This window comes from Crotalus tigris, unplaced genomic scaffold (assembly GCF_016545835.1).
Source record: "Crotalus tigris isolate CLP2741 ecotype Arizona unplaced genomic scaffold, ASM1654583v1 scf7180000018862.1388955, whole genome shotgun sequence".
NCBI classification, from domain to species: Eukaryota; Metazoa; Chordata; class Lepidosauria; order Squamata; family Viperidae; genus Crotalus; species Crotalus tigris.
The window spans coordinates 212819-236212 of NW_024097242.1; the positions used below are offsets into that span (position 1 = coordinate 212819).

General features: G+C 39.2%; 1 protein-coding gene across 2 annotated transcripts in view; it reads right to left on the minus strand.

Moving 5' to 3' along the window:
• The window catches only part of LOC120314216 (dynamin binding protein), a 58520-nt gene that overhangs the window by 30216 nt on the left and 4910 nt on the right, over window positions 1-23394 (minus strand). Inside the window, exons 2-5 of one of the 2 annotated variants that reach the window (XM_039357068.1) lie at window positions 20461-20525; window positions 11287-11440; window positions 7812-7934; window positions 4147-6015 (exon numbers count right to left, since the gene is read on the minus strand). In XM_039357068.1, coding sequence (XP_039213002.1) covers window positions 4147-6015; window positions 7812-7934; window positions 11287-11431 — 2137 coding nt within the window. In that variant the 5' untranslated portion in view covers window positions 11432-11440; window positions 20461-20525. The remainder of the gene's footprint in view (window positions 1-4146; window positions 6016-7811; window positions 7935-11286; window positions 11441-20460; window positions 20526-23394) is intronic. The other variant, XM_039357069.1, reaches the window with a different exon arrangement.

A 23394-nucleotide genomic window follows, 5' to 3' on the forward strand; every position in this document is an offset into this window, starting at 1 on the left:
TGATGAATGACAGGCAGTTCTTCATTTTCAAATGCTGTGGTAAATGCAGGCATTTGTTTTAGGGCTGCTTGTCTGGGGAAATTTATTTATTTATTTATTTATTTATTTATTTATTTATTTATTTATTTATTTATGAGACTTATATACCGCTTTAAGTGCAAGCACTCTCTAAGCGGTGTACACCAGTAAGCAATGTATATATATATTTACATTGCCCCCAACAATCTGGGTCCTCATTTTACCTACCCCGGAAGGATGGAAGGCTGAGTCAACCTTGAGCCGGTGAGATTTGAACCGCTGACCTGCTGAACACAGTCAGCTAAAGTGGCCTGCAGTACTGCACTCTAACTGCTGCGCCACCTCGGCTCTTTTGCAGAGTTTGCCCCACAGTCCTTTGATGATTTCCCATAACTTACCTTGCTTTCTTTTTATATGGTGCCTTAGGGCGCTGGGAGCTGTACGACGGTAACAGCTGTTCCGTTGCCAGGCTTCTGTGCCACCTGCCCATCCAGCTTTATCCTCCCAGTCCAGGCTCCAGTCTGAGCGTCCTGCACGTGTCCTGGGACACCCACCCTTCCAAACCTGTGCACCTGCTGCAGTTTCAATTCTTTTGATATCTGCCACATATTGGGCCCCAGCAATTTCACATCCAAGGTCTAGCTCCCGATTACCATTCTCATTTCTCAGGGACCAAGGTGGTGGATCTTCCAGGGCAGCATGTTTTATAACATCTGTGGTACAGCACCCAGAAATTGCTCCTGAATGTTGCGCATTGTGGGAGACTTCACACAACATAAATAAGCTTTCTGGATTCCCAAAGTACTTCCAGTCAGTACTATAGTCCACATACCTGTCATTTTTCTTCTTATCATTCCTATCCAAGTTATGGCCACCTGTGTTCCACTCCTCTGTTGGACGGTCACTGAAATTCCAATTTCCCTTCCAACAGTTTGTATCCAAATGTTCTGCATTTCTGGAGAATCTAAAATTGGCATCCTGGCCACCCTTATGCGCAACAAAAGATTTCTTATGAACCACTTGGGTGTTATTTTCAAAGTCTGTGTAGTAGCCGTCTTCTTCCAGATAACCATTGTTTCCTGTCTCATGCTCAAAATACAGATTCATCTTCCTCTGATCCACGGATTGTTTATCCTCCTCCACATAGTCCTTGCAGTTTCTGCTCACACTGTCAACCCTGTATCTGCTATCCTCCTTCTTGAAATGGTCACAGACTCTCTTCACAGGTCTGATGGTGCTATACAGGTCCCTGTTTCTATACTCGCTCTTCCAGTTTTCGCTACCACCATTTTGCCTATGTTCCTTAGAAATCTTTTCTCTCTTTACAGAGTTGTAGTCTTTGTACTCACGGCTGTGGAATTGTGACAGACAGACCTGTTGTCCTGGAGAGTTTATCTGATTTCTGGATTCAGAATAAATGCTCATATTCTTCCTGGTATGCTCCTTCCCACCCCACCCCCTTCCCTTCCTCAGAAGTTCACCATTCCTTCAGAACTAGCCTTTCCCTGCACCTCACCCCTGAGATGGTGCTGACTAACTGCCTACAGCAGAGAAGCTGTGTAACCTTCGTACCGAATAGACTGCCAGTTCAGACAGCCGCTCCCTGCTGCTGGCAGGTAATGAGTAACAAGAATACCACGGTTTGGATTGGACCAGTGCCCTGCCCAAACCGGCTTCTCTGCTTTATAATGCTAAAGGCAGGAGTAAGTGACCTCTCTTTAGGGCTCATAGGTTCAGGGAAACTAAGCAAGTGGTTTATGTGTTTATATCACCCAAGGACTTGTCTGGGTGTGGGAATAATTTTTTTATAAAGCACGCAGCTTTGGAGAATTGCCGAATTCTGGATTCTTAGTTCTCTCTGGTCTTCTTGTAATGGAAACATTGATAGTCTTGGCTATTAAGATATCCCACATCAACAGTTATTCATAAATGTACACTGATAGTCATAAACATGCACCCTTTAACATTATTAAGTCCACAGACATGTTTTCCCAGTGAATTGTTCTATTTTATCCCAAAAGCCCAAATACTTAACAAATAATACAGCACTGGGCCTGAAATGCTTTTCATATCTCAGAATTCAGTTAATTCATCGTCTCAAGCCTACAAAATCCTAGATGGAAACTCTAAGTCTCTGAAAGTTAGCGTGGGAATGATTAAACTTCAGAAAATAAAACTCTGGCATCTAATGCAGAATTCAACAGCCAACTAATTTCACAGGTTTCAAAGAAAAACACAAAAATACCTAATTAGCAGATTTTCTAAGAAGATAACAGGAACAAGATGTTTTCTATCTTTCTATGATCACTAATTTTTTTTATTAGCCCATGTCTATTTTTCTCAAGTCTCTGTACTGCATAAAAAAGATCAAAATCACATAATCATTATCGGGGAGGAAGCAGGAGCAGGAGAAAAACACCAAGAAACAATTATGATGCTCTGCAAAGCACTCAGATGAGCCTAACTGCTTATTTATTCAGTGGATTTGAGAGACCAGGCATTTTAAAGTGTACCTTCCTAAAGACCCAAGCGCTAATAGCATTTTAGTCAATAAAAATGGAAAGCATTTTTACATCATAATTTATCCACACAGTGATTGGCAGCAAGTTAATCTCCTAAGATTCAGAAGAACTATTATTTTTACGGTATTCTTTCCCCAACCTTAACCTCTCATTTTCTAGTTAATTGATATTGACCCTCCTGATTAGAATGCAGTATTGCAAGCTAACTCTGCCCACAGCCTGAAATTCGATCGTAACCAGCTCAAGGTTGACTCAGCCTTTCATCCTTCTGAAATCAGTAAAATGAGGACCCAGATTGTTGGGAGCAATAATGCTATAAAGCATTATAGGGTGGTATATAAGTCTAAGTGCTATTGCGGTTGCTATTCCATTCTGCTTCATACTGAGCTGTAGGATATATACAAGAACTGGTTTGGGCATTTGGCCTAAATACAGTATTCATTTTGTAGGGCTGTTTGCATGTTCTTTACCTGTTTGCATTCTTTTTGCAGGGTTTCACTGTTAACAGACAGAATCAGAGTAAAAGGAGCGAGGAGTAAAAGGAATTTACTTCCCCATTACTCTTACATATTTATTTTTTAACACCTGAAACAAGTTAAGTGAATCTGTGGTAATAAAATTGCCACGCCATGGTAGTTGCACAGAAACAGCCAATGAGTAAACAATATGTTCAAAAGCCAAGGAATTTTTTTTACAACTAATGCATTACACAATATCACTGCTCAAGTTACAGTTTGATCTGATTATGGTTGTAAGCAAGAAATGTGGACATCTAAAACATATTTCCCCCACAAGTATCCTAATATCTGGCATATTCTTCCTAGCCTGAGACCTCTTTTAGAAAGACACTATGAGATATTGAAAATAAAATATTTTCTGTAAATACTTGCCCCAGCCAAAGATCCTGGAAGAGCAAGAGACAGTTTAGATTATTGTGCCCCTTAAAAACCAGAAATATGTCGTGAGATGTCGTTCTCTTTCTTTGTGGAGTCTTTGGTGCTCTCTAGGCTTGGATGTTTGCTTGTAGACTGTACAGATCTGTATAGATCAGTGGTTCTCAACCTTTTTAATGCCGCGACCCCCAACCGGTCATAAGTCGAGGACTACTCAACCGGTCGTAAGTTGAGGACTACTCAACTGGTGCAGCACCATTTGCAGAATGGGACTTTTGGCGGGCTCAGCAGGGCAGAGACAGTCTGGACAATTCCCATTGGCTTTTGAAAGCCAATAGAATTAGACTCTATTCAAGAGAGTCTATTCTATTGGCTTTCAAAAGCCAATAGAATAAAAGGGAGTAGCACAGCTAAGGAAAAGGGGGAAAAAATGGCGGACTGCATTGTTTGGCGACTCTCGTGAAATGGTCGTTTGACCCCAAATGGGGTCCCGACCCACAGGTTGAGAACCACTGGTATAGATAATGTTACCTGATTGGGTAATGAAATGTCTGCAAGCAAACAGCTAAGCTCAAAGAGTATCAAAGACTCCAAATTTCAACCCTGAACTACATATATTATTTTCCCCCTTTTAAACTCCACCTATGCAAAAGATAGATATGGGGTAGGGTCTTTCCTCTCTATCCACCCTCACCAAGACTGACAGTACTCACCCTTCAGTTCCTGTAGTTCCAGGCACAGAGATGACATTTTACAGTCGCAGAGGTCCAGGTTCTCTAATGTCTCAGCTTGTCCAACTTCATCCTGTGGTTGTTCCAGAGTTTCATTGAGCTCTGTGCGAGTCTTCCTGTAAAAATCAAGTTCTTGCTCTAATTCCTGAATACGATTCAATAAGAAAGGACATGGAGATGTTCTTCCAGACTCAACAGTGTTCCCTTTTCTCTCCCTGCTCTCCAGCTGCTGCTTAATTGAAGTTGGGCTTTTCCTTTGGCTCCCTAGAGGTGGAAGTGGTGCTGGCCTGGAAGGCCGCATAGAAGGTGGAATACTCTGTGCAATAGATGCAGTGCTGGGGCTGAGCCGTACTGGCACAGGTGGTGAGGCAGAGACAGGGGTAACAGGTCGAGGAGGGGGTGGCCGTAGCACCTTTCTTCTCTGTGAAGTATTCTCTACTGTACCACGTACAATATCTCTCTCACAACTGAAATCCAGAATGGAAAAATGCCGGGCAATATTGTCCTGCTCAATAGTATCACAGCCACCATGGTCTATGGGATTCGTCAGGCTCTGTTCAAACTGAGCCAACTGCTCTGTCAATTTTGAGTCAAGGTCCCCACAGATTTCCCCATGGTTCACACCTTGAGGAACTTCATTCTGAGTACCTTGACAGACAGGCCAAATGTCCAAGCTCTCCTGAGTTCCACTGAAGCTGGAAGAATGAGATTTAGGTTTCTGCTGCTGACGATCTGTGCAAACAACTAAGTCCTCACAAAGAATGTTTTGGTGGATCAGACTATGAGCCTCTCCATCCTGTTCTAAGCGCTTGCAGCCCTTCAAATGGTCCCATGATGTTTGGGGGGTTTGAATGGGCTCTGATTTATCCAACTGGTCATAGTACTGGGTTTTTACCTGAAGTGGAGAATGAGGTATGGAAGAAACACCATTTACAATTTTATCAGAATCTAGAGAGGAAGTGCCTAACACTTCTAAGGGAACAGATCCAAGGTAGCCTTCCTTCTGGTGGTTTGGTATTTTGTTCTGTTTCACTTCTGAGTCCAAAGAATTCCTTTGTATCAAAGAAAGTTGACAAGTCTTTTCCTCAGTATGGTCTGAGCTCCAGCCAGGCTCCTCCAACACACCAGGGGAACCTACTTTGTGAAGACTGGCTGTAACAGAATCCACCTCCTTTGGCAAATATCCAGATTTCCATTGCTTTCTAGGCTGTAGGCAGTTCTCCTCCAACCTCACAAACCGGTGTGGAAAGATGCCGCATTTTCCTCGAAGTTCTCCCTCTAGCCAGCCATCTTCCAGAACTCCCAGAATTCGGATCCGTTCCCCCACCTCAAAGTCTAGTTCTGCGGATTCCAGGGCTTGGAACCGATAGAGGGCAATCCCATAAGGCCCTGGCAATGCTACCTCATCACTCCACGGCTTCTCCTTTTCCTGGGGATATGTATCTTTCATTCCATTTATCTTTGGAATCTCTGATGAAGTTAGCTCATCTGGGTTACTGTTGGTTTTTAGGGGACCCAAAAGCTCCACAAATCCCTCTGGGAAGATGCCTCGGCGACCTTGGATCTCCCCTTCAAACCATCCAGGTTCTGGAATTCCAACAATGATAATCACATCCCCTTCCCGGAAATCAAGTTCCTCCTCCATCTGCGCTGAAAGGCTCATCAGTGCTCGAGCCTGACCCAGAGCATAGGATGGCATTTCCAGTGTTGCGCCATGTGGGAATTGGGGACCAAAACCTGAGAGGCTGAGTTCTCGAACACAGGATGACGGGAAGAAGCCACTAGCTCCCCAACTGCTCCGACCTTTGAGCCAAGGAGAGGCTATAGAATCGTTCAAAATCACCAGGTCTCCTGCAGGGATAAGGAACACATTTTTATTTTATCTTATTTATTTATCAAATTTCAACACTAACCAATCAACATCTTGATTTGGACCCAGAAGCAAACTGACACCCAATTCATTTTGCATCGCCAAGGAATTTTATCATAGAGGCACCTAAGACTGCTTCTGCCCCCACATTCTACATTCCCAGATACTCTTCGAGAGTAGACCCATACGAATTGTATTGCAGTAGTCTGTATGTGAGATGACCAAGGCATGAATGACTGAAAGAAGGGCTTTTTGATCCAGGAAAGGACATAACTAGTGCACAACAGGAAGTTGAGCAAAAACCTCTTAGCCATGACTGCCACCTGCTCCTTAGCAGGGGTTTTGAGTCCATGAGGATGCAAACCCCATCCAAGACTAAAAATGATAACCCCCAGATACAGGGGAGCCTCATCCATTCAGCCACACTCTGTCTTGCCAAGGCTCAGTTGAAGCCTGTTATTCCCCATCCTGACCCCTATAGTCTCTAAGCACCATGAAAGGGCATCATAACACTGTTTATTTCACCTGGGATGGAGATATACTTTTGGGTATCATCCATACACTGATGATATATCATTTTGTGGTGACGGATGATCTCACCCAGCAGCTGCATTCAGAGGTTTAAAAAGAGCAGAGAGAGGTCAAGCCCTGCAGCACTCTACAAAGCAGAGGCTGCAGCCTGTACCTCTCACTTCCTATCAACACCTGGAGGACAGAAGTGAACCGATACAAAACTGTATCCACCATCCCCAGCTCCCAAAAGGATGCCATGGTTGATGGTATTGAAAGCTGCCAAGAGGTCAAACAAAGCCAGGAGCCCTGACCCAACCCACTCCTGCCAGAGGTCATCCCCCCCCAAAAATGGCTCAGGCATCCCCTGGTCACCTCTCCTTTTACAAGTAGTCCTCAGCTTACAACTACAACTGGGAGCAAAATTTCTGTTGCTAAGCCAGGTGGTTGTTAATTGAGTTGATTTGAGACCTTTTCTGCCATTGTGGTTTAGCAAATTACTGCAGTTAAGTGAATCACACAATTATTAAGCATATCTGGCTTTCTCTGTTGATTTTACTTGTCGGAAGCCATCTGGAAAGGTTGCAAATGGTGATCACATGACCCTGGGATGCTACACTGTCACAGCTGTATGCTAGTTGCCAACAGTCCAAATTCTGATCACATGACTATAGAGATGCTGCAATAATTGTAAGTGTGAGGACTGGGAGCAAGTCACTTTTTTTTAGTGTTGTTGTAACTTCAAATGGTTGCTAAATGAATGGCTGTAGCCCAACCTGAGATTTCAACTCAGAGCAGGCAGTCATAAAGATTGTTCTCAAGGCATCTGACAAACAACTTTACATTTATATTTATTTATTTTTAGTCTGCCTTTATTATTTTTATGAATAACTGAAGGAGGCAAACAAATCCAACATTCCCTCCTCCTCCTAGTTCTCCACAACAACAACAGTCACCCAGCCGGCTTTCATGCCTAAGCTAGGACTAGTCTCCTAGTTTCTAGCTTAGTGCCTTAACCACTAGACCAAATGTGCTGGAAAATGGCGGCTATCCTAGTGACTGAGGAGATTATCAGACCTTTGTTCCAAATATAGCAAGACTACCAAGGTACAGAAGCAGAAAGCCCTGGAAAGCCACTATGATTGGAACTGCAAGGGAGAAAGGACACAGAATAGAATCCCTTTTGATGGACAGAGAGATCTACAGAAGAGCAGTGCATTACAGTATTCTTTTGCTCAAGTAAGGAATGCATGGAAATTGCCAGTACCTCTCTGCAAGGCCAAGCTGCCAGGCTCTTGGGAAGTAAAGTTGCTGATACAAACAAACAGCTTCTCCCCTTGGTTCATAACAGGAACATCCACAGGTTCTACAAAGCTGCTGGGGAACTGACCTAAAATGGGTAAGAGCAAAGAGCATTTTCAATAGAACAGAAAAAAAAATCTAAATAGTGAAAATTATACACATGGATCTGTCCCCTAATATGTATTTCAGTCTTCATCATGACATACAAACACCATAAATTTTTCTCCTGCTGCCATCCTTTTCATCGGGATTCTCCCAGTCTTTCACACTGAAAATATTGTGGGAAATAAAGCAGTATAGTACATTGTCTAGTGCTAACTATTCTGTTGTCAATTCCATAAAATTGAGGGATTTGTACACTGTTTTCTTCATTTAATATGCATTTGCTAAGAGAAAGAAATTCCGCAGTGTTGGAAACCTCAAACATGAATTGAGTTTTGCTACGTGAGAATTGATAAACTTTGAAAACTCCCATTGGTAACATTCTCAGTATGCAAATGTAAGGAAAATGTGTTATGATTTACCAGATCATTGGTCCACCTTACTTACGTATTGTCTACTATCACAATTGTACCCTTAAGGAAAATTAAAATTTCTTAATTGAAACAGAAAATTCCACAGAAGCACCAAGTTAAGTTTCTACATTAATCCTCTTTTTCTTAGAATAGCAAGCATTCGTAACTGGATGACAAATGAGAAATGTTTAGTATGGCTTCTATTTTGCTTAGATCTAACCCATCCTTCATGATGAAATTATTTCCCAGCATCTTCTTAAGAAAATGGGAGTCAAATTCATAAGTCAGATCCAGTTTGGCATAAAACAAGATGACCATAATGAGCATGGAAGGATTGAAATATAATTAAACAAAGGATCTGATTCCTAATACCCTTACAGAAAATTCTAAGCACTCTCTTCTAGGTTCAAAGGAATGATTGTCACACAAGAGAAATATGTTGCTTTTCCTTTGTATGGGACAATCTCTTCCCTCCATCCATTATCAGGTTGTTCTTTTTACTGGAAATGTGATTCATCTACAGTAGATAATATCTAGAATTTTTGTCCATGAAGAAGCATTGATATTTTCTGTCTACATGTGGGACTGCCAGGACATCAAGTATAATGTTGTACTTGTCAATATCTCTAACGATTGTCTTAGTTCTAATACATTTAAAAATAGGTTCTGGAATATATGTATTAAATCAAGTGGTTCAGCTGATGGTTAGCTCTCCCTATCTGTTAGTGGAAAAGGCAAGATACATCTTAAATAATTTTGTATTCTGTGAGGAGCCACAAGATTGAGCAATCAATGAATGCAGAGAGTTGGGAATGGCTCCCTCTCCTGGTTGCTTTCTTATGTTTTCTTTCTTATGTTGAGAAAACTATTTCAAAATGGCCTTCTTATAGGCACAGTTCATTTCAGCAAATTAACATGATATCCATAGGTTACCATTTTTGTTCACTAATCAGCCCGTTTAATTTATTTCATCTGTTCTCTTTCTGTCTTTCAGACATATGCGCATCCCCTCACACACACACACACTGGGAATAATAATTACCGGCAAAAAGTTCCACAAATTTTTGTTCTGTCCTGCTTTTCCAGTATTAAGTTCCTGAACTGTAACAATTATTGTGAATTGCTGTTTCATAACATAAATACCTGTACACTCATCTTTTTGTAAATAATTTTCATAATTTAAATTTTATAACAGAACAATTGTTATACACCAAAAATCAAAATAATACATTACCATTTCAGGATTATCTCCATATTTAATGATTAATTTCCACAATTCAATTCTTTTGAAAGCAATAAGCCAGAGGCATCTGCAGCAAGCTATGATTTCATCAGATTAATAAAATATGACCTTGTGGTGTCACAAGGAAAACTCTGTTACTAACTTTCCTTGTAACATCATGATACAAATACAATAAGCTTGCATCACAATGTATATGTTGTTATTTGTCTCTTTTCATCTCAGCATCCCCTATTTTTACTTGCATGTGAACTGTAAATACTGGCAGTTCATAACAGGTTTAGATAAAAGGAACCCTATCCCTTCTGAGAAGGCAAACCAGCCTGCTCCTTTATTAATGTGGCAGTTAAAATTCCATATAATAAAATTCTTTTGCAATTAATAACTTGCATTGTTACAAAATACAGGAATTGTAGTGGAATGGGGGAGGGGGAGAGAGAGAGAGCTTTATGAGTGGCCATGCCCTTTAAACATGCCATAAGGTAAATTTGACCAAGAGTACGGTATTATAATTATCTTTCAGGTTTGCACAGAGAAAGTGGAGCAGTTCCAATGAAAGATAGAGAGGTATTGTGCTTGTATGAGGTCAGGAATCTCAGGTCATTTTGGTAATTTTCAAAGCAGACAATGCCCTAAAAACTAACACAAATTGTTCAGGGTATTGTGGCCAAGCTGATCCCATGTCATGAAGCACTGAGTATACTGAGACTTATATTCCGTTTGACTGGTTAAGGAAACCAAGAATTATAAAAAGAAAAAGAGAAGGAAGCTTCTGAAATAATAATAGTTATCTCATTTCTCTAATTGCAAGACCAAACAGTACAACAGAGAGGTGTCAGGAAGTGTGCGGGAGCCCAAACATTTACAGAAGTGACAAAAAGTATTAGATAGAGAAACCAAAACATCTCCTCAAAAAAGGGTGAGGGAGGGGATAAAAATTTTCCTTGAACAGCTCTACAAGACTATAGCCTCATCCATATAATCACTTTGCTGAGTTTTCCTCCTGTCCTGGAACCAAAAAGAGTTTATGTTAGCATAAATTGCGCAGTATATCTTTCAGGCATATCAGAATGAGGCTGTGTTGCATTGCAGAGGTCTACCATGTAATACTTATAAAGGCAGGAATTGATGGTTTCCTTGAATGAAAGTCCAGTTCCTGAACCGCAGGAAACACTACTACTAACCAACACGCAGAAAGGGCATTGTGGAGGTGCTTATGTATGTCCAATCACATCTTTTTCTAATTTTTCATCAGAGTTATTGACCTATCAATCGCTACATAGTAATAAAGAAAGGCTTAAGATTTTTAAATCTTTATTTAGGATATTTCCTTTTCTAGCACTTTCACCCCAACCGTCTATGGAGAGTCTCAATCATCCAGGTCAAAAGGCAACTGGACTTTTCAAAATGCAACTGGACTTTCTTTGTTTTTTCTTGAAAATGTTTCACTTCCCATCCAAGAACTTCTTCAGTTCTGACTGAATGATAGGGACAGGAAGGATTTATGTCCCTTGACTACAAAGAACATAATTCCTTCCATTCCCTACCATTCAGTCAGAACTGAGTAAGCTTCTTGGATGAGAAGCAAAACGTTTTCAAGAAAAAACAAAGAAAGTCCAGTTGCATTTTGAAAAGCACCTTTGGGTTTTGACGCAACCAACTTCATAAACTGAACACCTGAGTACCTGTGACTCCTTCCTTCTTCCCAAAGAGCCAGAACTCATCTATGACAGCCAGCACTTCAATGATATCCCCCACAAACAGTGGCAGCTCCTCAGATACGCTCGGGCAGAAATCAAAGACAGCCCGAACCAGAGAGCCTGTCTCCATCTTTGGAATCTGCAATAAAAGGATACAAAATCCAGATTAGGACAGCAATGCCAACATGTTACAGATTGAAAAAGGCATGTAATTGGCTGCAGAAATGCAAGAACGCCATCTTGTTCCAGAAATCATCCAAAGTCTTGTGCCAGTTATTCTTTTGTAGAACACAAAATATATTTCCACATCCCGCTAATTGTAGCACAACAATGCCTTGCTAACTATTTTTATTTTTTATAATAATTTTTATTAAATATTGCAATATATGGATAATACAAAATAAAAAAGAAAGAAGTGCAAGGAAGAAAGAAAAAAAATTAAAAGAAAAGAAATAACTCCCCATTTCCTCCCAGAAAGTATAAGCATCTATAACAACTTATTACCATCTCTTAAAATACAAATAAACAACCTCTTCATCCGACATCAACTCCCCTCTCCCCATCTTTTAGCTATCATATTTTGTATTTTATATTTTTATTGTTGTGTAGCATTCTATTTACATAGTTCTATTTTTAATATTGTAAGTGCCCTAAAGTTATGCTGTGATAAGATGGGTGGCCAATAACTTTGATAATAAAATAAATAAATAAACAAACACATACATACATACATACATACTCTCATCCCATTTTCTATAAACAAGACTTTAAAACCTCATCTTCCATTCTAATCAGGAAAAGATTCATTCAGAGTTACCAGAAATAACAACCTATATATTATAAATTTGATCTAATGAGCCTATTTTATTCCTTTATTTTACATTTATATCTCACTTCTTATAATGAAACAAATCCACAAATTTCATCATCCAAATGTAGACAGTAAGAAAACCAAGAAAAATTATCAGAGATAACAACTATTTTAATTTTAATCAGATAAATTTGAAATATAGCAAATAAACAAAATCTTAAAATATCATCATCCAGTCCTGGTTAAAAAAAATCCATTAAAAATTTTCAGAAATACCTATATAATTTAAATTTGGTCAAATAAACCATCTTTATATTTCTTCCTCTTGCCCCCAACAATCTTAATATTTACCCTGTTCCAATAACTTGTCAAGTTATTTTGGTACATGGGTTTAAATGCTCAGAAGAATACGAGTTCCGTGTTGAGAAATACTGTAGCCTGAGGGCAGAAATTCTCTGTACTGGCAGCCAGTCACTTAGCAACTTGAAAAATGGTTAAAGCCTCCATCCCAGGCCCTTGCCTTCAGTTATTCAAATCCAATCCACCTTGCAACAGGCAGTTGGTTTTCCTAATGGCAGGTGAGGCTAAGAAGGAAAGGAAATTCAACCAAAGGAATCCACTTTTAATTGCTGCCTTTAATTGTCTTGCATTAAAACTATAAGGCCAGCACTATTAGCCAGCCAGAGTGCTCTTCAGGTACTCTCAAGTCCAGTCATACAAATTATTTCAGCATACATTCCTGATTGCTAAAGGACAACATTATCATACTGGGCCTATGGATTTATAGTTGTAAAGTATCTTTGTTACATCTCAAGCCTATGTGATCCAAGGGATTTACTAGGCCAGTAAATCACACAAGGGATTTACTAGGCCAGTAACTACCACTCAGCATCTAAGTCAAATAAATAAAAGATAAATACATTTCATCTGTCTCTTCCCACAAACCTCTGTCCTTTTCTTAGTTACTCACTCCTATTTTTTTTTTAATAAAAAGCCTTCATATAAGATGTTGCCCTTCATCATCCTGGCCTTACTTTCTGCTTTACTTCCTCCTGATATCATCTGCCTCCTGGCCTTCTGGCCTCCTCTGTTCCCTAGTTGCTTTCAGATAGTATTATTTTCAATCAGCACTTCCTCTAATCCTTTCCTGTTTCACTTTGATCTTGGATGAATTTCATAGAAGACTCGACATCAACCATGTACATCTAAGGACAGGGATGGGGAGAAGGAGCTAAGTTCACAAGTAAACTATCTGCTTCAGATAAGATAAATCTGAGATTCAAACTCTAGCATCTGTAGTTAGTGATATGTAAGATATCTGCTTGATGTACCATGAAACTAGCAGTACTATATTAAATGGAGAAGTACTACTCTGGCATGAGGTGGGAATTACGAGGTAGATGTACATGAATAATCTGACACAAGTCCTATCTTATCCTAGACCAGCCTTCTCTAGAGTCCTAGGTGAATTTCCTCATGATCAGCAGCTCTGAGAAAAGTAGTGGTTGCAGCCAAAATATTTTGAGAGTGAAGATTGGTAAAGATTTCTGAAAATATTTCACATACAATTGCAATCTAAATCCTAATCAGCTCACTATACATTACTGACCAATGTAGGTGTAAATTTCATTGGTAAATGTCATTAGTTAAACAGGACTGATGAGCTCCATGACAGATTTAGCATGCCCATGGATAAATTGTTCTGCCCAGTCCCAAGCAATAGTTTTTTAAATGCATATAAAGATCATGGGGAAAAGCTGACATAAAAGTACTAGGGGAGGAAGAAGTCTGTGGGAGTCATTCCATTCGTGAAATTGTTACTAATTCACACACACTTCTCAGTCAGAAAGGAATCACTTTCTAAGAATCAATTGCTATATAGAGCAATTGTTCCAATTGGGTAGGGCTTTTGATCACGTTTTCAAGTCTTTCATTAGTTTTAAAGGTGTGTGGAGAGGTTGCACAACAGTTCTGGTGCAAGACAGTAGAAAAACCATACTTTGGATTTTCAAAATTCACCGCCAGAGGAGGCTTCAGGAGCCAAGTAAAAGGGTTCAGGGACTGCATCCTTGAACTAAGCCATAATTTAGTGTAGTACATTGTGTGAGTTCAACCACTGACACTTATTCAATAAATCATATTTTTAAAAATGGTGGCACTGCAAAATATGAATCAAGTTGAAATGTACGGGCTATACCCATTGGTTTAGGATTATGGGAATGGAATTCAACAACCCTGGAAAGCTTCTGATTAGAGAAACCTAATCTCAAGGATGTACTAGGTCCAGAAATCACAAAACTATTAGGACTTCATATTGTTAAAAATATATAGGTAGGTTTTAAACATAATCTGTAAATGGTGACATGATAAAAGTTTGTGTATTGAAAACTGGGTGTAATATGCAAAGAGTGACCCAAGCATATAGTTATGGGATTCTCACATTGCACTAAGCTATAATGTAATTTAATTCTTATCATTTCACCCCAAAGGATTGGGTTCTGCCTATCTGCCTCTCCCATTACCAAACCAGTCTAAAGCTTGTGAAGAGGCTCATTTGTTTGGCATACCTTTCTCTGGCTCATTCCCAGGTTAAGGAATGCATTTCTTCAAATGAACTGGGTTTTTTCATTTTTCAAATATACTACTAAAATATTTTATGAACCCAACCATTTATGATTTGTGAACTGTGCTTATGATTTAACATGTTTCATGCCCCCCCCCAGATTCAATAAACCATGGATTACAAACCACAGCATAATGCTATTTGTGAGCTTAGTCAGAAAGGTAACAGGGCTACCTCAGCTCTATCACAGTATATGTGGAGAATGAACAATTCTACTGATGGGTCAGATGTATGTGGAAAGTTTCCAAATGCTCATACAGCCAGTATTATGTTGTTGTTGTTTTATTGTGAGCTCCAGCTTAATAGACATTTCCCCAAATTCCAAAATCACAGAGCTTTTGTGAAGGAAACATGACACACAGGAAAGAAGGGCAAGCAAGGACGGAAGCTTAGCACTTCCCTGACGCACTGGACTGTGGGCTGGTGAGAATAGACACAAAGAAGGAAAAAACTAATCTGGCTATCACATTTTTTCTACCTTTCCAACAATTTTGTTATCTAACTAACTGGACTGGAAAATAATAGCAGATTATAACATTTATTAATAAAGGAGAATATTCAGGGTTGACAAGAGGGGTCCTTGGTGTTGGATAATGAAATGTCTGCAAGAAAACAAGCAAGCTCAGAGAGCACCAAGGATCCCTCGTACAACATTTATTCCACTAATATGAGCAGTTTTACTCTAGTATGAAAAACTTTCTCCTGATGCTTCTGGAAAGTTGGCGGTTCTAGTCTTCCAGCTTTTATCCTAGTCACTATAACTTTAGTTTAAATAGTGAAAAAAGCCAGGAATAGACAATGTTTTAGTATTAAGAGGCTGCATTGGATGAGTGGGTTTCCAAGGTTGTTTTTCCTAGAGTGTTTTTTTTGGGGGGGAGGGGTGAGATCTTTCTTTTTTGCTGTTTTGATTCAATTCTGAAGCTTACAATTTTTGTATATTTTTTTCCTTTGTGGCAGGAAAACAGATCACCAATTTTGAGCAGAGGGATCTCCAAAAAATCTTTAAAAAGAGGGGTTATACTGTATTGTGCCAAAGATACGGGCTGTGTTCCTTTGCTGTATGTCATGAGGCTTATGTAGGACTTTCCTACAATCCTGTGCCCTCAGCATTAGAAATCAAGAGGGAGAAAGCACATACTTTCATAAGGTGACATGCTTGCCCCCTCTTAGACCATAAATAAGTTATATGTCCCCCACTCCCAACCCGATTGTTGCCAGGCCTGGGAAGTGTCCATTTGCACATGCAGAATTCTAGCTGTGTAGTTCTTAAAAGAAATAACTGGATGTGTATTGATATAAATGTGTATCAAAACCCACAAAACAGGATGAAGTAAGTTTGAATGAGGGACTGCAGAGAACAATATGCTGTTTTGATGGCATTGCTTCGTTACCAGGCATGGGTTTTGACATGGCAACAATGTGAAGCTTGCCTTTTTCAGAAATGCTGCCTTGGCAATTCCTAGCTTTTATATTGCTGATAGATGGAGAACAATGTTACCAGTTGTATTTCAACTATGACCCCCAACTGCAACATGCAGTATATAAAACAAATCCTTCCTTGTGTTTTTTTTAGACTGGATTGCATCAAATGAATACTTGCTGCCTCATCAACTTTAAAAGATAACTTCATCCAGTAAAACAGCTGCTGATATATATTGAAAAAATGTAGGAGAATTCAATAGATATATTTAGAAACAAAATAATCACAGCTATAAGAGATCTCCATGTATTTTGCCTCATTGTGAGACTCAATTAATCAAGCCCTCTCCATAGATATGTGACAACTCAGACCACAATACAGAAAAGGCAAGTCAGGTTTGTGTAACAAATAGGCTCACGCTGAGATAGCTGTAATATAGTCTGTGCAGGACCATCCTTGCTCTTGAACTGGGAACCTACAGAATGCAGTAGAGAAGTTACTGAATGAGGAACCTGCTTGGGCACCCCTAGCTGTACTGAAGCATCTGCACTGACTGTCAGATTCAAAGATTTGGTTTTAAGACCAAGATTTTGATTAATTGCTTTTTCCATTATGGTTGGTTATTAAAGATCTTGCTACAAGGGCTGCTCAATGTCATTAGGCAGTTGGGCTTTAACAGCTCTTCCCCAAACTTTGGAATGCTCATCCCTCAAATACAGGAAGCAGCCACCAGACTAGAGTTTATCAAATTATGTTCCACAGAATTCTAAGGATCCAAAATGACTCAATAAAACAACACGGGAGAAAAGGTTCACCTGAAGGTAACCATTTTTCTATCTTTAGAGCTTTGTTTTTCATCAGGAATTTCTCCCCTTAAATAAACCTGGTTCTGTGGCCTGAAAAAGTTTGAAAATCCTTGCATTGGAGGATATTTTTGCCACCTCTTCAAAACTCCACCAAGGTCTGATATGAAAGTTATATATATATATTTAAAATATTTTTCCCCTTCCTGATCTTATAAAAGAGTGTGTTTTATTGAATATTGTTCTTACATTGTTGTTTAGTATTGTTTAATGTATTCATTGATTATTTATTTATTTATTTATTTATGAGGCTTATATACCGCTTTAAGTGCAAGCACTCTCCAAGCGGTGTACACCAGTAAGCAATGTATATATATATATTTACATTGCCCCCAACAATCTGGGTCCTCATTTTACCTACCCCAGAAGGATGGAAGGCTGAGTCAACCTTGAGCCGGTGAGATTTGAACCGCTGACTTACTGAACACAGTCAGCTAAAGTGGCCTGCAGTACTACACTCTAACTGCTGCGCCACCTCGGCTCTTATGTTTTTACTATAAACTCCCTTGGGATGCTTTGGTATATGAAGCAATATATAACCCAGGTTTTTTATTTTTTTCAGTAATTCATGAATTAAAAACCCATGAGGATTACAAATGTATATCTATTAGAAGGATAAAAGAAAGATTGGTATCTATCTATCTATCTATCTATCTATCTATCTATCTATCTATCTATCTATCTATCTATCTATCTATCTATCTTAACTGAAGAGTTTAGATCAGTGGTGAGATTCAAATATGTGAACAACCAGTTCTCTGTGTGGATGCCATTTCGGAAGTCCATTCTGGGCCTGGGCAACAAAAAATTAGCTACGGGTTCTGCCAAAGTGGTGCGAACCGGCTGAATCCCACCACCTGGTTTAGGTGCTCTATATTTCTGCTAGAAAGGAAGCAACTGGTATGAGGAATATAAAGCAGAAGTCCCCAAATTCTTCAGCTCATCAACCCTTTCATGGTTCCAGATTGTCTATTGACTCCCAAATATTTATTATACGAAAATAATTTAAGAAATCTTGACTAATGCTACTATTGGGAGTCAATACTGTATGTCTCATTTTGGAGAACCCTGTTTTAGAGATTCCGGGATGAAAGGATCTACCAGATTAAGAATTGATTTTCCAATCAAAGTCTGTAGCAATGAGAAGAAACTCCATTTGGTAGTATTCTACTGAACTGAAGTGTCCAGATGACTACCAACTGCAGGATTTTAACCTAGAACAACACCACTCTTTTCTTTAAAGATCATATAGAATTTTCTTCAAATTGTAAAATACTTGATATCACTTTTAAGATCTTTTAGCAGAGCCTGCTTAAATAGAAGCTATCTTGAGCATTGTCATCTAACACACTGAACAGCATATTTCTCCCTGCCTACCTGGCCATCTTTTTGACCTATAGCATTGTTGGCATTCTTTGGTTCCTGCCTTTGCACCCCAGACACTTAATCCCTGCACATAACTGGCACAATGTCATTCATAGGCAACCACACACTATTTCCAACACTTTACAATCAGTCCGAAAGAGCTGGATTATTTGAGAAGCTTTGAACTGAGAGTTAACAATTCATTCAGCTTTTTTTTTCACTCTTTGTGTAAAGGAGTCACAATGGAGTGCATCAATTGCAATTACCTTGCAAGTATAAAAGCACTAAAAGAGCTGCAAATTCACAGTGACAATGTGGACAAGCTAATGATGGAAAGGTGACTAAAATGTATGGCAATTTGTTATTTATTTGTTTATTTATATGTATTTCTTTATTCATATCACAACCTTATAGAATACTCAGCCACTGAGAGAGAGCTATAAATAATATAATAATCTTAACACAGATTACAAGGCCAATAAAGAATATTAAATCTGAAATGATTACAGAGGATAAGAAAAGAAGCACATTTTTCTCCACTTTGGAGAAAAAAACCAAACTGGCACAATATATAGAAGGGCTATAATTCTGTGGTGGATTCCGTGCTTTGCTTGCAAAGCTTTAGATTCAGGTCCGGGTGTTGGACTCCATTTTAGGCTCTGACAAACCAATAGAAAGTCAGTGCAGACAGTAATGAAGTAGATTTGACTGTACAGAAGGTTGCTCTGGTACTGCAAACTGTCCATGATATACTCTTTTCCTTTGGGCAGGATTTCTTGTGATGCCAGAAGAAGAGTAAGAAGGCTTAAATAGATTTGGAAGTGTCCTAACTCATAAATATTGATAATCTAGGACAGAAGCTGCTGCCTTCCAAAGATATAATAATACAAATCAAGGTGGCCTTGCAGCATAGAATCATAGAAGGACCATTGTGCAAACTCCATCACTGTGCAAGAATCCAAACTAAAACTTCCATGACAGACAGCCATCCAGTGTTACTTTACTATTTTGACAGCAGTCAACCAATCATGTCTAAAGTATAAAAAAAACCATGTACTATTATGACCCTGCTAAGAAAAGGACTCAATCAGCTGCATAAGAATGGGGAGCAATAATGAGCAAAAAATGATGATTACAAGAAATGCCAATGGCAGACAACCCTCTAGTTACTGTAACATAGAAAATAAATGTAAAAGATTGCTCAAAGACTTTCATATCTTATATTAATTATGCAAACAGGTACATACAAAAAGAATAACAATATGTGCATACTATAACTTGTAGCTTGGCGAGTTACAAGAGGGTTGGCTCTTGGGACTTTTTTCATTGTGTAGGAGTGTCTTCTGCAGCCAGCCCTCCCTTGTGTTTGGTAGGTTGGCTCCAAAAACCATTGTTTATTCCATGATAAAACATCAACAGATCGCTGTCTCCTCAGGAACATCTGCTTGACAATCTTTCTTCCAAACTAATGCCTAGAGGGAGGAAACAATCTCTCAGCTTCATCCGGCTGCCTCATTAGAGAGCCTAGCCTTCTATCCTAAACAGCAAACTGTTCCCAGATTTCTTGCCTCCAGCTTCCTTCTCTTGACCAGCAATATTCAGTCCAAACATAACAGGCCAGTGTGCTGCAGGAAAAGGCAATCCAGGGGAGAGGAGGTGGAGAAGCATGTTATGTACCCAAACCTTGGCCCATAGCTGAGTCACCAGCTTTAACCCCTGCCAATATCCCTCCTCTCTTATTTCAGGGACATTCACAAAGAATAGAAATAATAGAAGAATCCCTATCAACCTTTTGCCGTATAAGTTCAGAGAGATTTATTATATATGCAAGATGACTGGATTCCTCCGGTCTACAGAAGACGCTGATAGACAAGACTTCATTGAATTTAATTTTCCATGGTTCCCTCAGTAATGCTAATCTAAACCCACACAACAGATTTAGATTATCCTTTGCAGCACTTCCATTTCTTCTGCTAAAAGTGTCACAATTATCTTTGAAAATAACACAGGGCACCTGACAAACTCCACCCTTAGTGATAAACATTTACTTGACCCAATCACTCTCAATCCAGCCTACCTCTAAAGCTTGCTATTGCGAGAATAAAATGAAGATATATTCCTTGTATAAGTTACTTTCAGCTTCTAGAAGAAAAACAGGAACAAATAAATGAAAATAAATAAAACACATTGGTAGAGCACCAGATTTGAGAAAGGTATACATAGATGTTACTAACCCTTACATTTCAAAGTTTATGAGTTTTTCCACACAAACTCAATACCCATTTTGAACCAGTTTCAGACCTCTGCAATCATATAACATCAGTTAATATATGAACTGAATCAGTTTTTTCTCTGCCTCTGAAACCTGGAGTCATCTTTGAAACACTGCAGTTCTGTGAAGTTTGTGTAAGCAACCTCAGCATCATTGGGCTCCAGGCACCCAGACTTCCGGTACTGTAGCAGGTCTTTTAAGGGGAAAGGTGGCTTTTGTTTTTTCAAGACCTATGGAAATTCAGAGGAAGCATCTTTTTTCAACAGTTGTGGGCTGGACAACAGTAAAGTCCATCTTGGATAGCTTTTGGACTTAACCACTTTTAGCTCTCACCAAACTTTCCATAATTCTTATTCTGCAATTTGGGAATGTCTGTATCAGTTTAACAGGAGAATACACCAGGGAAGCATAGAATAGAAAATAAACCCTTTATCTCTTTCCCATTTATGTAGAAAGTTGCCCTAGTCACAGAACAACCTTCTCTGACTCTTGCTCCAGTCCTCTTCTTCCTAGGTATAAGGAAATGTTGTTGTTGTTGTTGTTAATTGCGAAGTCGTGTCCGACCCATCGTGACCCCATAGTCTTTGCAACTTTGACCAGCTTTTGTGAAGTTTAACATTATAGCAGGATTGTGGGAATGTATGCCAAACAATGTCCCCATCCTTGTCACTTCAATCAGCCCTTCCAGATTGGAAAAAATTTACTCTAGGCTCCTACTCAAACTGAATGCAAGCTGAACCATCCATATGATTGGCAAACCTGATTGCCAGATAATGAGGATGCTTATCAAACACTAAACTTGACAAGCACAAGGCAATTATTAATAGTAACCTAATGTGACATAGGGAGTTGAATAGCTACTTATTCCTAACCATTAATATGCCATAACAAAAAGAGCTGACATGTCCAGAAAAACCAACCCATCCACAGAAAAATAATATTCTTCAGTCATGCTAATAATGCAGTTTTTGGATCAAATTATAGCAGGAATACAAATTTATGCATGATCCAGCAACATTTTCAAAATTACAATAGCTGCTTGATTATTAATTTTTCCCCAAAGCAGAGATAAGATGGTGGACAACATGTGCTGCGATTAGACCAATTAAGGTTTTAAAGAAGGATCTAATCACTTATTTTCCTAGGCAAAAGATCCATGTCTTTTTCAATGAACTACCTCCACAAATCAGTACATGTGCACTGTTCCATATGAATATGTGCACACAGAACTTAAACACTATGAGAGACAGAAACAAAGCTGTGACTTTCTAGTCTGATAGTGCATCTATAAGCTATCTGCCAATTGTGTCGTGGTAAGTTTTCCTCCCAAGTGTTCCACATTTGGAAAACAGCATTATATTAGCATAAATACAAAATGATGGACAATAAACACTTGCCATGATATTAAACATAAATTAAATAAATAACTAAGAGTGGTCAGCAAATTTGAGTAAAGCATTTGCACAAAAAATCCAAAAACCATTATCCCAACTCCTTATATATTTTCATCAAAGTTGTAACACCTGGGATTTGCTGCACTACTGACCCAAATATGAATAACACCATTCCTTATATGGGCCATAAAAGATATTTCTTATGTGTGTCTTTCCAAAAGCTTTCAGTGTCAATACCTTCTCTACCTAATGTCTTCCAAACAGCTGGCAAATGAACTCCAATGCGTCTAGAGTAGTGGTTCTCAACCTGTGGGTCGGGACCCCATTTGGGGTCGAACGACCATTTCACGGGGGTCGCCAAACAACGCAGTCTGCCATTTTTTCCCCCTTTTCCTTAGCTGTGCTACTCCCTTTTATTCTATTGGCTTTTGAAAGCCAATAGAATAGACTCTCTTGAATAGAGTCTAATTCTATTGGCTTTCAAAAGCCAATAGGAATTGTCCAGGCTGTCTCTGCCCTGCTGAGTCCACCAAAAGTCCCATTCTGCAAACGGTGCTGCACCAGTTGAGTAGTCCTCGACTTACGACCGGTTGAGTAGTCCTCGACTTACGACCGGTTGGGGTCGCAGCATTAAAAAGGTTGAGAACCACTGGTCTAGAGGGCTCTGAAATAGGGAACTTCGATCACCCTGACCATCAATTAGGCTGGCTGGGGCTAAAGGAAACTGTAGTCCAAACATCTGGAATTGATGCTGAGGATGGACAGTTTAATCTATCAACACACCAAAGTTATGCTCAGTATTCTATATTTGATAACGGTTAGATGTATGCATGTGTGGAATAGGATATACAGAGCATCTGACAACACCACAGAAAGGGTTTTTCCAGCCCTGAGATAAATTTCCATATTTAAAAAAAATGAGATGTAGAAATTGTTTCTCCACAAAGTACAGGTAGTCCTCAACTTGCAACAATTCATTTTAGAATTCAGAGTTACAATGGCACTGAAAAAAGTGACTTATGACCATTTTTCACATTTACGACTGGTCATGTGATCAAAATTCAGATGCTTGGCTAACTCCTATTTATGATGGTCGCAGCGTCTCAGGTTCATGAGATCTTCTGATCTTTTGTGACCTTCTGACAAGCAAAGTCAATGGGGAAGCCAGATTCACTTAACAACCATGGGACTAACCTAAGAATTGCAGTGATTTACTTAACAACTGTGGCAAGAAAGGTTGTGAAATGGGCAAAACTCATTTAACAGATGTCTCATTTAGCAAAAGAAATTTTGTGGTCAACTGTGGTCGTAAGTCAAGGACTACTTGTAGAAAATGCATCTCTCT